Genomic DNA, 13,058 nt, shown 5'->3' on the forward strand with positions numbered 1-13,058 from the left:
ATGTTTGTGACAAGTGGGGGGTCGCCAAAGTAGCAGATTAGCATAAATTACCAAAATAGCAAATAACACTGCTGACAAAACAGTGTGTCCTGAAAATATATTCCCTTTATCGGCAGGAGAGTGATTTTATTTATGGGAGGAGGATGATTTTTTTTTCCACCAGCAGATGATTTGGTTTCTTTTTTTTCTACTTACAAAGCAGTTTTCAGCATTGCAGACATTCATTTTACATTACTCAAAAGGGATGCCGATAGCTTGTCTCCAAAATCTGAAATAATCAGTGCTTTTAAAGTCAGTAGTCTTTTTCCTGTCTGTCCTGGTTTCGGCTGGGATAGAGTTAATTTTCTTCCTAGTAGCTGGTACAGTGCTGTGTTTTGGATTTAGGATGAGAAGAATGTTGATAACACACCGATGTTTTAGTTGTTGCTAAGCAGTGCTTACACTAGTCAAGGCCTTTTCAGCTTCCCACGCCCTGCCAGCGAGAAGCCGGGAGGGGGCACAGCCAGGACAGCTGACCCCAAACTGGCCAAAGGGATATTCCATACCATGTGACGTCATGCTCAGTACATAAACTGGGGGGAGTTGGCCGGGGGGGAGGTGACCACTGCTCAGGAACTGGCTCGGCATCGGTCGGAGGGTGGTGAGCAATTGCGTTGTGCACCACTTATTTTGTATATTCTATTTTTTTTTCCCTTCCTTTTCTGTCCTATTAAACTCTCTTTATCTCAGCCCACGAGTTTTACTTTTTTTTTCCCTGATTCTCTCCCCCATCCCACTGGATGGTGGGGGAGTGAGCAAACGGCTGTGTGGTGTTTAGCTGCCTGCCGGGTTAAACCACAACAGTCCTTTTGGCACCCAACGTGGGGCACAAAGGGTTGAGATAACGACAGATCTGACCAGAGTGTGTTATGGCAAATTTGTTGTAAGCATTCATCATATTGGTTTAACAGTTGCTGGTCACAATGTTGATTAATTTACTCTCAAAGTTCTCGTGCTTGCTCTCAAAGTTGTGTTGTGTAACACCTCACTTGCTGTATATGTTCCCTGTTGTGCTGTTTATCACCCTTGGGAGCTGGATCAAGGATATCATTTTGCTGCACTGTGTAACGCTACTGGTTTATGATATGATAAAATTATCAGTCGTGAGACTCATTTTTGTGTTTGTACTTCTGTATTTGTACTCAGCATTGCTGTGATCTCCGTACCTCGGGAGCCACTTTTTGGAAACTATTAATAATTGCACCTTTTACCTTTTTTCCTCGGGTAACCAATCTGTGGGGGAGACAGGGAGGGACACTTTCACCTGCTCCTTCACCTTCCCCCCCCTCCCAGTATGGGAGCTTTGACTACTTCATGCAAATGACTGCGTTTTCAACTCAAACTTCATTTTTCAAACTTAAAAGTTTTACTCAAGGTCCTCACTGCTCTGGACCTGTCCTGCTGAGGTATGAGGAACAACAAAGACTATCGTGTTTACGTACTTGAGTGTGTAGGTAAGGTTGCGGTGTATCTGTGAGATGTATAAGGCTCTCAGCTTGAGATGGTTTCAGATCTTCCACCTCCTGGCTGTCAGTCCAGTAGCTCAACACCGCTTGAGTAGTCAGAAACAATTGCTTCTGTGGGGCAGCAGGGATCACAGGGGCACCTGCATGGGGCAAGGGATGTCGACCCCTTCTTCATGTCTCTGTTCTCTGTAGTCCTTTTTGCTTCTAAGTCAGAATGAAGCCACCAGAAGCAGGCAGGATGCGGTAATAAATAGTTAGGAGGTGTGAGACTGAGACTGAAAGTGGGAATGATGGACTCAGACTAGCAGACAAGCTTCGTTGTGTTCATACTGTAAGATCCTCGACTGGAGCTCCTATGGCCATTGACAACGGTGTCTGTCACAGTACCTCTATTTCAGCATCTTGATTTGCTTTTTTCTTGCAAGGGAGGATTTAGTGTGGACACCAAGGGCACGGCATTGGATTTGAAAGTCTGTAAAACACACTGGATATTGTCCACGCATGGTGAAATTCTTCCAATCTCCTGTGGTAGTGTTGCATCACATAATTGCTTAGCCATGTTGTCACAGTCTGTTGTTAGAATCTTTGACACGTGAGTAGATTGTATTAAGTAATCTATACATAATTCTCTCTGCTTCTCTCTCTGGGTGTGAACTACTACAAATGAATGAATAATATTTATATGGACATGGTCTAACCTGGTTGATATGGCACTAAGTGGAAGCATAGTCATTCTTTCTTGTGTTATCTGAAAACCCCAAACTGTTAATACAAGTTTCCTTTTCCTGTTGTTTTGTTTTGCTGTGAGAAGAGCTTGACAGATCATTTCTTAACTGATGCATCCCCCAGGGCTGTGATATGCTGATGCTCTAAGGTCCACACTTTCTACTGGTTTATGTATGTTAGATTTCTTAATGGAATTTATTAGTCAGTTTCTGGTTGTGGCATTTTCTTGGTACAGTGGTGAAACAGTTTGCTAGCAGTCTTTTATAGGGAATACACTTATAACATTTTTAATTTAAAATTGAGCATGATGCAGTTGCTGCATTCAATTATGAAATTTATATGCAATATTGGTTTTTAATTGGTAGTTAGAAATTCATACATATATGTACATTGGTAACCATTTTTTATATTAAATTTAGTGGGAAATTTTGGGTAATGGTAGTATGGATCTGATATTTTATCCCTTTATACATGATAGAGTAGCAGGTCTCAGAGGCTATGACTTGCCCAAGGAGTGATGTTCTCCATGGAGCACTCCAGCCCTCATCTTCCTGCCATTCCTTCTGAGGGACCTCCAAGGAGAGCCATCACTCCCGCACTGTCCAGGCACCCACATTTCCTTCCGTTGAGCAGACTCCAAGGGTGGAGACGCCAGGTCTCCACTGGAGACTGTTGGAACCAGGATCCGATCTGGCTAAGCACTTGTTCCAGGGGTTTGACAACATAGGTGTGGACCAGCTAACACAAGAGTCAGTGAGGATAGTAATGCTTGACAAAGCCCTTTTTGTCCTGAAAGCCCCCCCTGGTGCAGGCACGGTGGGGTCGACAACATGCTCCCCAAAATGTTGTTCATCGATACACCGGTATTATTCTCTGTTGTTCAAAGGGTACTCTCCTTGTCTGTTTTTTTAATTGGAAAAGACAATGCACAAGCTTAATTCTAAAAAGCTTTCCTGACCACATAAAAATTGCATTAAAATTAGTCAGATACACTTTGGGGCTTTCTTTCCATGATACAGTTTTGGTTTGAATAAATCAATATATTAAGGCAACTGTTCTTTATTTCTGGTTGCTTCCATGGTTAAGTGTGCTTTATGGTTGATTTGAAAGATATTTTAATTTCATCATTTAAGACTCCGTAGGCTATTTTCTGTAGAATCATTCTGTGAAGAAAGGGTTAATACTTCTATGTGCATTTACATCTAGGGCTTTGCTCTGTTGAAGAGCCTAGTGGATAGATGTAAAGTTCATGAAAGAATCATGACAAGACGCTATACATAAAGCAGACATAATGCTGTGGAAGCACAGCATCTCTTAAAGAACAGCTATGGCCTAGACTTGAAAATCATTACATGACTTCTTAGCCTCACTGCTTATATCCCCTTGATGGAAGTAAAATGGGATGTACTTTCTCTGATGGGCACTTGGCTATCTGTAGTGCTCCTGAAAGGTGTCTGTAACTAGTGCCTGTTACCTCTGGTCCTGTCACTGGGCACCACTGGAAAGAGCCTGGCTCGGTCTTCTTTACACCCTCCGTTCAGATGTTTGTACACGTTGATGAGATCCCCCCTGAGCCTTCTCTTCTCAAGGCTGAGCAGTCCCAGCTCTCTCAGCCTTTCCTCATAGGAGACATGCTCCAGTCCTTTAATTATCATAGTGGCCCTTCGCTGGACTCTTTCCAGTAGCTCCATGTCTTGTACTTGGAAGCCCAGAACTGGACCTAGCACTTGAGATGTGCCTCATCAGTGCTGAGTAGAGGGGAAGGATCACCTCCCTCAACCTGCTGCCAGTACTTTGCCTAACAGCCCAGGATACCATTTGCCTTCTTTGTGCAAGGGCACATTGCTGGCTCACATTCAACTTGGTGTCCACCAGGACCCCCAGGTCCTTTACTACAAAACTGCTTTCCAGCCAGTGAGCCCCCAGCCGGTGCTGGTGCGTGGGGTGGTTCCTCCCCAGGTGCAGGACTTTGCATTTGCCTTTGTTGAATTTCATGAGATTCCTGTCAGCCCATTTCTCAGGGGTCCCTCTGGGTGGCACAACCCTCTGGCCTATCAGCCACTCCTCCCATTCAGTCATCATTTCTGAAGAGATGTGAGAGCAGGCGCCATCTGATGGCTTCAGTTCTCTCTCTGATTTACGCTGTTACAGACAAGAGGCTATCTAGGTTGTGGAATTCCTTTGTCAATGTACAAATGAGTTTTGCTAATCAGCTAAGTTGCTTGAAGGAAAGAGACTGTTTTGCTCTCAAGGTAATGTGCCAAAGGACAATAACGTTTTCAGCCTGTAATCACTTCTAATCAGTTCTGTGTATTGCTTTTATTTTGTCATCTCTTAGGATGCAGGAAGTCAACAAATAGGCTTTTTGCTAGGAAGCTGTGGAGTTACTGTGGCCTTGACTAGCGATGCATGCCATAAAGGACTGCCTAAAAGCCCCACAGGGGAGATACCACAGTTTAAAGGTAAGCTAACCCTTGCTTATCATGGATATCACGGGTCATTTACTACAATAACAGTCATTGCACTTGCTTAGTTGTAGTGGGTGAGGATCAGGCCCGTGGTGATACACTTGCCACAGAAGCAGCCGTGGCTGCTGGGACGCGATTGCCCCAGCTGTGTGTCACTGGCTGGCAGAGATCGCTGCTCCCACCTCATGGCTGCCGAGCAGTACGAGTGCTCCTGATCTGGTTCTCCACTGGCTCAGCCGGGCTGCTGAGATCGTCTGTGGCGACAAGCGAAATAAAACCAACAGGCTTAGGGCTGTAGTAGATGAGGAGCATTTGTACGATTCAGTTCTATAGCTAAGTGGTAGGGACAGTAACCTCTGACAGGAGAGTGGTAATAAACTATCTGGGTCAATAACAGCTTAAACTGCCCAGCCATTTCTTCAGGGATTGTCTGAGAAGGCCATGATAGCTGTGTTAAGAAAGCAGTTCTGGAAAATCTTCTTTCCTGTGCTACGCTGAGGTTTAAAAGAAGCAATGTTTAGGTAATGGTGACACAGGCATTTGGGAAAAAAAAAACAACCTCAGGCAGAGAAGAGTTTTGTCTTGTCTTATCTGGCAGAAACTCGACAAAAGCTGACTTTTCTTTGTACCTCAGGCTGGCCAAAGCTGCTGTGGTTTGTCACAGAGTCTAAACACCTCTCCAAGCCACCTCGTGACTGGTTCCCACACATCAAGGATGCAAACAATGACACAGCTTACATTGAGGTGAGTTAATGAAGATGCATCTTCTCGTCGAATCATTGCATATGGCACTTCTGGATTAGGTAAACATCATTATTCATTCACTAGTCACAGAAGTTAATAAGTAATATTTTCTAATAAATTATACTGGATATTGATTTCAGAAAAGTTAATGAAATGGTAAATTGCATTTTGGACGTTTCTAACGTTAATGTTTTTATGTCGTCTATGTGGCTGCCACAATATTATATTAAACTTGCCTTGACCAATCTCGGTGTCGTTCACAGTGTGGGCTTGCCCACTAGCCTTGAGATGGATAGAGAGCAAGTTTCACAGTGAAGCTTCAGTTCTCATATCACAACCTTCAGACCCTTTGAAAGAGAAGGAACTTCTTGTTCAAATGCATGCCTGTCACTTACTGCTTTGTGAGTCACACTCCCCACAAAAGATCAGCATCAGGAAGGGAAAATTAGTGATGCTGTTAAGTTTAATTTTTCTCTTTTATTTTTTTCCCATTCTTTTTTCCCACTTCTGCATAGACCCAAATGCCTCGAATTCAGTATTGAATTTAAATGATTATTCAAAGGGAATAAGTTCAAGTGAATGGAGCAAAGGTATTTCCTATCTTCATGCAGTCAGAACACTGGGCTAGAGAAGCAGAGATGCCTCCATTTTAAATCTTGCTGATTATCTTCATTATGGAGAAAGAGAAATGTTTAATTTACTTTAATTGTCACTGATCATTTTCAGACTCTTGCATAAAGTTGCAAAAATTACTGCAATCATCAGCAATGATCTCCCACCTTTTTTTAAGCTGCTTTCTCATGACTCTTTCATATTCTTCTGATCAAAGAGCTTGTGCCTTTCAGCCTGTATACGTATAGATTATTATAACAGAACCCAGCAAGGATTCTGTGGTCAGCTCTTATCCCATGCCTTATAAGACACAGAAGGGAGAAGCTCAGGTTTATTGGTTGGCCTATAAAATCTAAGATATGAACACTGAGCAGACTGAACTAGGTTATTCTCTGCTAAATCTAGCCAGTCCTTTAGTCATTAATGTGATCAGAATTGTTAGCATTATTTTTCCATAATGCCTGTTTTCAAACAGCAGATGGATTTCTGATATCAAGCCTGGGAAGCTTCAGTCGGAAAGAGAAAGCCTATCTGAAAAAAGTGTCTTTTAACAAAAAATTGCCTCCCAAACTCCTCAATACTGCTGCCTTCTTAAAGTAGTCATTAGATGTGTCCATCATTCACCTACATAGGAAACAATTTAAATGTAGCTATTAAATAATGGAAATAGGGCAACTATTGCACACTGACTTTCCCTGCTTATTTCATTTTAGTACAAAACATGTAAAGATGGAAGTGTGCTTGGGGTGACTGTGACAAGGATTGCACTGCTGACGCACTGCCAAGCTCTGACTCAGGCATGTGGATACACAGAAGGTATGGAGTACATTTCCCTTGCTTCATTCTTAAAATCAAGTGTGAATTGTAATTTATTTCTCATCAGGCTCCTGTCTTATGTTTTACATAGATCTGTGTCAAAGATTTAAAAACCTGATTTTTTTTCATTGGTTTTAGAAAATAAGTACACATTTAAAATATCTTTGTGAGGGGTACAAATAATGTCCTAGTCAATACAAATCCTGCAGTGGAGACTTACTATGAAAGTTAAGCTTTGAGGTCATCAGTCATATTATACTGAAGCTTCCTTCCTTTGAGTGGGTTTGACTTGGGTCAATGCCATGTTCTAAAAAATAAACTCTGTTTTGTTTTTGTTGGACAGCTGAAACAATTGTGAATGTATTAGATTTCAAGAAGGATGTTGGTTTATGGCATGGGATTCTTACAGTAAGTATGTTTTTTTATCTTGTGTGAGTATTTGAAAATAAACTAACCTAATATGCTTATTACTATCACAAACTGGGATGTCCTACAGTTTCTTCTAATACAAATTTTTCTGCTTTGAAAGCAAAAAATATGTGACTTAAACCCATGATCTTCTGCTAGTGCACTTACCCATAATGAGCATGGTAAAGGTGCCAGTGTATTTTTATGCATCATGTCAAGGACTCTGGCCCCGTTCTTACCATGTTATTCTGATATTACTGTTGCATGATTTTGAGATCAGACTTCATAGCAGAAACAAATTAAATTAGTACTTGCCTCTGTAAAGATATGATCCAATGGCATAGGATGCCACTGACTACCTTCTCTATCAAAACTCCCACCAACAGATGGTTTTGCTAACATTAAAACATTTCTGATACTTTAAATTGCATGAATTGTCTACTTGCTGTTTGAACATCTTCCTCGATTGACATGGGAGGCAACTGACGTATTTTTAAGAATTGCTTCTAAAGGTGCTGCTACAGTCAATGACTGACAAAATACTTACTATCCACCGATCATTTTAAGAACAGATACCAAGTTTTGAACGGTCACTGTTTGGGGGTCCCAGGATGTACAGGTCCTGCGTGCTATGATTCCCAGGGATTCGATACACTTTTCCCATGCAGTGTTATACTGTTCTTAATATCAAAGGGCAGTAATAACTCTTCTGAAGCAGAAACAATCTATTAGGCTTAACACCCATAAGTATCTCATGCTAAAAAACCATCTATATCACTGAAGTTGAAAGCAAACATCTAATAGAGCTTTTGTGTGCCTTCCTTTGCTACTAATCTTGGTATGAACTTCATTTTTTTCATGACTTGCCTGTAAGTGCTTTTTCTGTACCTACACTTGTGCCAGACTGAAAGGAGAACTATCTTTTGCAGTTCTAAAAGTGTTTACATGACTAATCCACTGGGACACTTACCCTTTCTTAAGCCTAGGTTTTCCAAAACAAATACTGTATTTAACCTGAGCTGCTCTGAGTGGAAACGTGTTACCCTCAGAAGATGTTTCTAAATGGTAACAGAAGTAAAGCAGCAACCCATTTACAGGCTGTTTGTTTAGTACTAACACTGAGAAGCCACTAAAGCAATTGACTGCCTCAGACTGGGAGATTGGGTTTGGATCTGTCATTGGTTTCACTCAGATGTTTTTTCTAAACTTCCTGCAACTTTTCATGACCTTATTGAAAATACTGGAATTAGCCCACCTGGAGAAGGACTAAAAACTCCTTCATTTATTTTCTGTTAAAATAAATTGATCTCTGCTTAATCTGTGACTCCAATTTCTCTGTCTATTGTCTTCTAAATAATTTGTGCCCCACTACCAGTAGTAGTTTTTCAGTCTTCACAGAGGTGGATTTCTTTAGACAGAGACATTGCTGTTACTTGTCCTTTTGAGTAAAGAGTCTTCATACATGCTGAAGTTTAGCAGGCTTAGGCATAATATTAACCTACATAGCAAACATGCAGACATTGTTCATCCAGTGTTTTTTTTATTTTTCTATGTAAAGTGAATCGCTTAGAGTATAAATAGAAAGAAAATCTGTTTCTTTTTTTTTTTTTCAGTTTTTCTTTAGTCTAAATCCTTAATCCTTAATTAAAGCATTAGAAAATGGGGGTCTGTTTCATCTTAATGTAAATAGCTAGATAGGAGAAGATAAATGCCAGCATTGAAAATAAAACAAGCATAGAGTGATTTGCATAGATGCCCCCGCCCATAACACAATATAAATAATTACCACGATTGTTGTATAAAACCCATTTATCTTATTTGATTTCAGAGTGTCATGAACATGATGCATGTTATAAGTATTCCATACTCCTTAATGAAAGTGAATCCACTGTCATGGATACAAAAAGTCTGTCAATACAAAGGTAAGGAACAAGAATATACAGAAGTCTGCTTGATAGTCAGAATCAAAAGTAGAAATTGATAATACAGCTGTATAGCTTTTGTATGGTGTATTACTAATCTTCCCATTCTTATTGCAGCAAAAGTTGCCTGTGTAAAATCCAGAGACATGCACTGGGCATTGGTGGCACATCGAGATCAGAGAGACATCAACCTTTCTTCACTGCGTATGCTAATAGTGGCTGATGGTGCAAACCCATGTAAGCTATGCTTCTGCAGTCCAATAGAGAATAGGAAGTGTTTTCTGTCTTGCAGTCTTTCAATCTTCAGTCATCTTAGCTAAAATATTTACAAAATATAGGGTTTGTCTACTGCAAACTATACGATATTCATGGAAACAGTAATTAATTTTGGATTTTTTTAAAATATATTTTTCTTTAGCTAATCCCGAAGCAAACTTGATATTCCACCTAACGTAAGTTGCAGTAAATCCAGTTTTGTTTAACATGACAGTCATATAAAGACTGAAGTAAATAACCTTAAGCTATAGAAAGGATCAGAACATTTCTTCTGAATGATGGTGCTCAGATGCAGAAGTAACTGAGAACTTCAGGGGAATACTTATACTACTCTAGAGAACCACATCTGGATCACTTCATGACAATTAATAGCATTAACTGTTTCTCTATATTATTTAAGATACCAACATATAGGTGTTCTGCTTGTTTGTAATAGTTTGCTTTCAGTTTCTGAATTAAATCTTTAATTTGCCTCATCCTAAAAAAGAAAACTATAATGAAATTCATGCTGTAAATCTAGCAGTAATGGCTTTTCTACATAAGCATAGTGAAAGGACTTTATGCCTAAAAATTAGTCTTTATTCTCTGTATGCATACACAACTGTGTATATATATATAGTTGTAGCAGCTGTGACTTCTTTCCCAGTGGACGTGGGTCCTTTTTAAATTTTTTCTCCTGAAAAGCCTATATATTCAATAGTAAGTTTGCAGTTTGAATAGCATCACTTAAGAAATCAGATTATTTTTCTCCTCTGATTTTTTTTTTCTTTACCCCAGGGTCTATTTCTTCCTGTGATGCATTTCTCAATGTCTTCCAAAGTAAAGGTCTAAGACAGGAGGTCATTTGTCCCTGTGCTAGTTCACCAGAAGCTCTCACTGTGGCTATTCGAAGGTACTGTGTTACACCAGTGGAAACAGACCCACTGTAGAATATATGTGGTAATTTGAAAAGGAATGAAAAATTTATTCAAGTATGAATCTGCATACTTAACTTCTGAGTGACATTTTTAGTTTTCATTTTGTTTATGTCCAAAGAAGACATACAAGAAGAATTTGTAGAGTAATAATTTAACCTCAGAGTGCTTTTATAATATAGTTCCCATTTCTGCAATTTTATCTAATTTCAAATTAAATAGACTGAAGTGCAAAAGCTAATTCTGTAAAAAGAAGTGCAAAAATGCCACCATAAGCATAAAATTAATTAAAATGTGGGAATTTAAATGGAATTGCTATCGAGGAAAATCATGCTTTAAAGTAGTCTGTTTAAAGAGAATTGTGACATTCTGCGGGTTGTTTTTGGCTGACTGGCGATTTTTTATCCATTCATAGACTCTCAGTAATCATCTGGAAATGCCCTTTGAGTCTGGGGGATTTGTGCCTAGAAATAAAATTGATAAATTCTAATAAAACTATTAAGCCTTAGGTACATGAATGTCAGTATGCAGCAGTCACCTGTCATGAGTGTTGTAGCACACAGTAAATGGCATAACTGTTGTCTGTTTTGGCAGAGTTTTCCAAAAGTTGGACCTTGAACAGTAGGCACTTTGTTTTTAAGTTCAGATTTCTGCAGCCATTTATAATTGCTTCACATGTTAAAACATGCAGTATAAAACTGTAAAGCACTGTAGTAGCATTAAGTAAAATACTTCCTGCCACAAAGTTTACAGTACACTGTCCAAGTGAAATTTAACTAGATTTTCAATTAGCTTTCCAACGAAACATTGCAGGAAGAAAGACATGAGGCCAAGAGTGTGGTTGACTTTCAGCCACCTCATTATTAACTTAAAACATCTGAAAGCTATCCATCAGGGACTTATCCTGTCCAGGTTAGTTGTCTTTCTGTGAACTACAGAATCTCAGAGAGCCCTTCATTCAGCTCCACCAGCCTGTTCTCAGCTTTATACCAAGGAGTACATTGTTTTTCCCTTGTGTTGGGTTTCCCTGCCATAGGCTGTGCAGACCTTCGCTCCCTTGGAATGAGCTCTTGCTTGTAAGTGCAGAGAGGAGGTGGAATGGCAGCGGACGTCACTTGTGCTGAGCACTGATTAATGGGAGAGGGTTTTCATTTCCTGTGCTAGCCCTGGAAAATCTGCCCCAGATCACAGGTTATGAAGTGGGAGAACTCACTGCATCTCAACATACGATGGCTGGCATGCCCTTTCTAGACTTAAATTCTATGCTTACAGCCACCTGAAGCACTAGAGATTCATTTTCAAATTAACTAGCATTGAGAGCTTACATAAAAAAATTTATTAGCACATAAAATAGTGGATAATTCAAAAAAAAAAAGTCATTTTTATCTTCAATGCCTCACTGTGTAATTACAGAGCAGTTCTTACTACAGTGAATGTTACTGAACACATATCTCCTTTTTTGAAGTCTGAAACAATGGTAGGATAATACCAGCTGAACTTGGGAGCTTTAGTATTCTTCATTTTATTCAAGCCATCTCCACTGACAGTAAAGTCATTATCATACAAGTTCCAAAGAGTTACAGCTGAAGTATGTATTAAAATCACTCCCTGCAGAGCACAGATCCAGAGAGCTCCCTGTTAATGCTCCAACTCTTTCAAAATCTATATGTATTTTTACTGATCTTCCTACAAGGAAGAGTAACAAAACCAGTTTTCAGTTGAAATACACTCATAGTTTGGAAAAAGACAGTCAGTAATAGACTAGTAGGTACTTTAGCCTTAGAGCTGAATCATGAAGCCTAATATTTAAAGGAATGTGTCATGCAAATAATTCTTTATGGTATTCCCCTTTGGTTTATTGCCTATTAGTCTGAACCCACTTGCTTAAGGGAGTGCAAAAGTTTAAGTACAGGTCCGTTCCCATTTAAATGACTGGCAAAAAATAGTGGTAAAATAGATTGTATCTGTAAATGGTAGTGGTAACTGTTCTCAAAATGCTCTACAGCTACTCAGTATGAACAAATCAGCTTTGAAGTAGATGCACATTGTCCCTCTTTCATGGTTAAGGAAACTAAAGGGGTAGGTTTGTCTGGTGGTTTGAGCTAAATTTACTTAGTATATGAAGTAGGTGGAATTACACCTTTCTCTGGCAAGCAGTCTTACAGAATTCCAAACCCAGTATTAGAAATATTGAATGTGTAAAGAAAATTTAAAATGTTAACTTTAAAATGAATTATAAATACATTGGAATAGGGTTATTTATTCAAGACAGCCAGCATGGCTTCACCAAGGACAAGTCCTGCCTGACCAACCTAGTGGCCTTCTATAATGGAGTGACTACATCAGTGAACAAGGGAAGAGCTATGGATGTCATCTATCTGGACCTCTGTAAGGCCTCTGACACGGTCCCCCACAACATCCTTCTCTCTAAACTGGAGAGGTATGGATTTGGTGGGTGGACTGTCCGGTGGGTGAGGAATTGGTTAGATGGTCACATCCAGAGGGTAGTGGTCAATGGCTCGATGTCCAGATGGAGATTGGTGACGAGTGGCGTCCCACAGGGGTCCGTATTGGGACCAGTACTGTTTAATATCTTCATCAATGACATGGACAGTGGGATCGAGGGCACCCTCAGCAAGTTTGCAGACGACACCAAGCTGAGTGGTG

General features: G+C 39.9%; 1 protein-coding gene across 6 annotated transcripts in view; it reads left to right on the forward strand.

Annotated features, from left to right (window-relative positions):
* DIP2C (disco interacting protein 2 homolog C) overlaps nucleotides 1-13,058 on the forward strand; it is a 333,508-nt gene that overhangs the window by 239,788 nt on the left and 80,662 nt on the right. For all 6 annotated transcript variants that reach the window (XM_076331894.1, XM_076331896.1, XM_076331898.1 and 3 more), the window contains 7 exons: nucleotides 4,570-4,693; nucleotides 5,334-5,443; nucleotides 6,769-6,871; nucleotides 7,215-7,279; nucleotides 9,108-9,201; nucleotides 9,319-9,438; nucleotides 10,255-10,369. In XM_076331894.1, coding sequence (XP_076188009.1) covers nucleotides 4,570-4,693; nucleotides 5,334-5,443; nucleotides 6,769-6,871; nucleotides 7,215-7,279; nucleotides 9,108-9,201; nucleotides 9,319-9,438; nucleotides 10,255-10,369 — 731 coding nt within the window. The remainder of the gene's footprint in view (nucleotides 1-4,569; nucleotides 4,694-5,333; nucleotides 5,444-6,768; nucleotides 6,872-7,214; nucleotides 7,280-9,107; nucleotides 9,202-9,318; nucleotides 9,439-10,254; nucleotides 10,370-13,058) is intronic.

The sequence above is a fragment of the Aptenodytes patagonicus genome, chromosome 2 (genome assembly GCF_965638725.1).
Source record: "Aptenodytes patagonicus chromosome 2, bAptPat1.pri.cur, whole genome shotgun sequence".
Taxonomy (NCBI): Eukaryota; Metazoa; Chordata; class Aves; order Sphenisciformes; family Spheniscidae; genus Aptenodytes; species Aptenodytes patagonicus.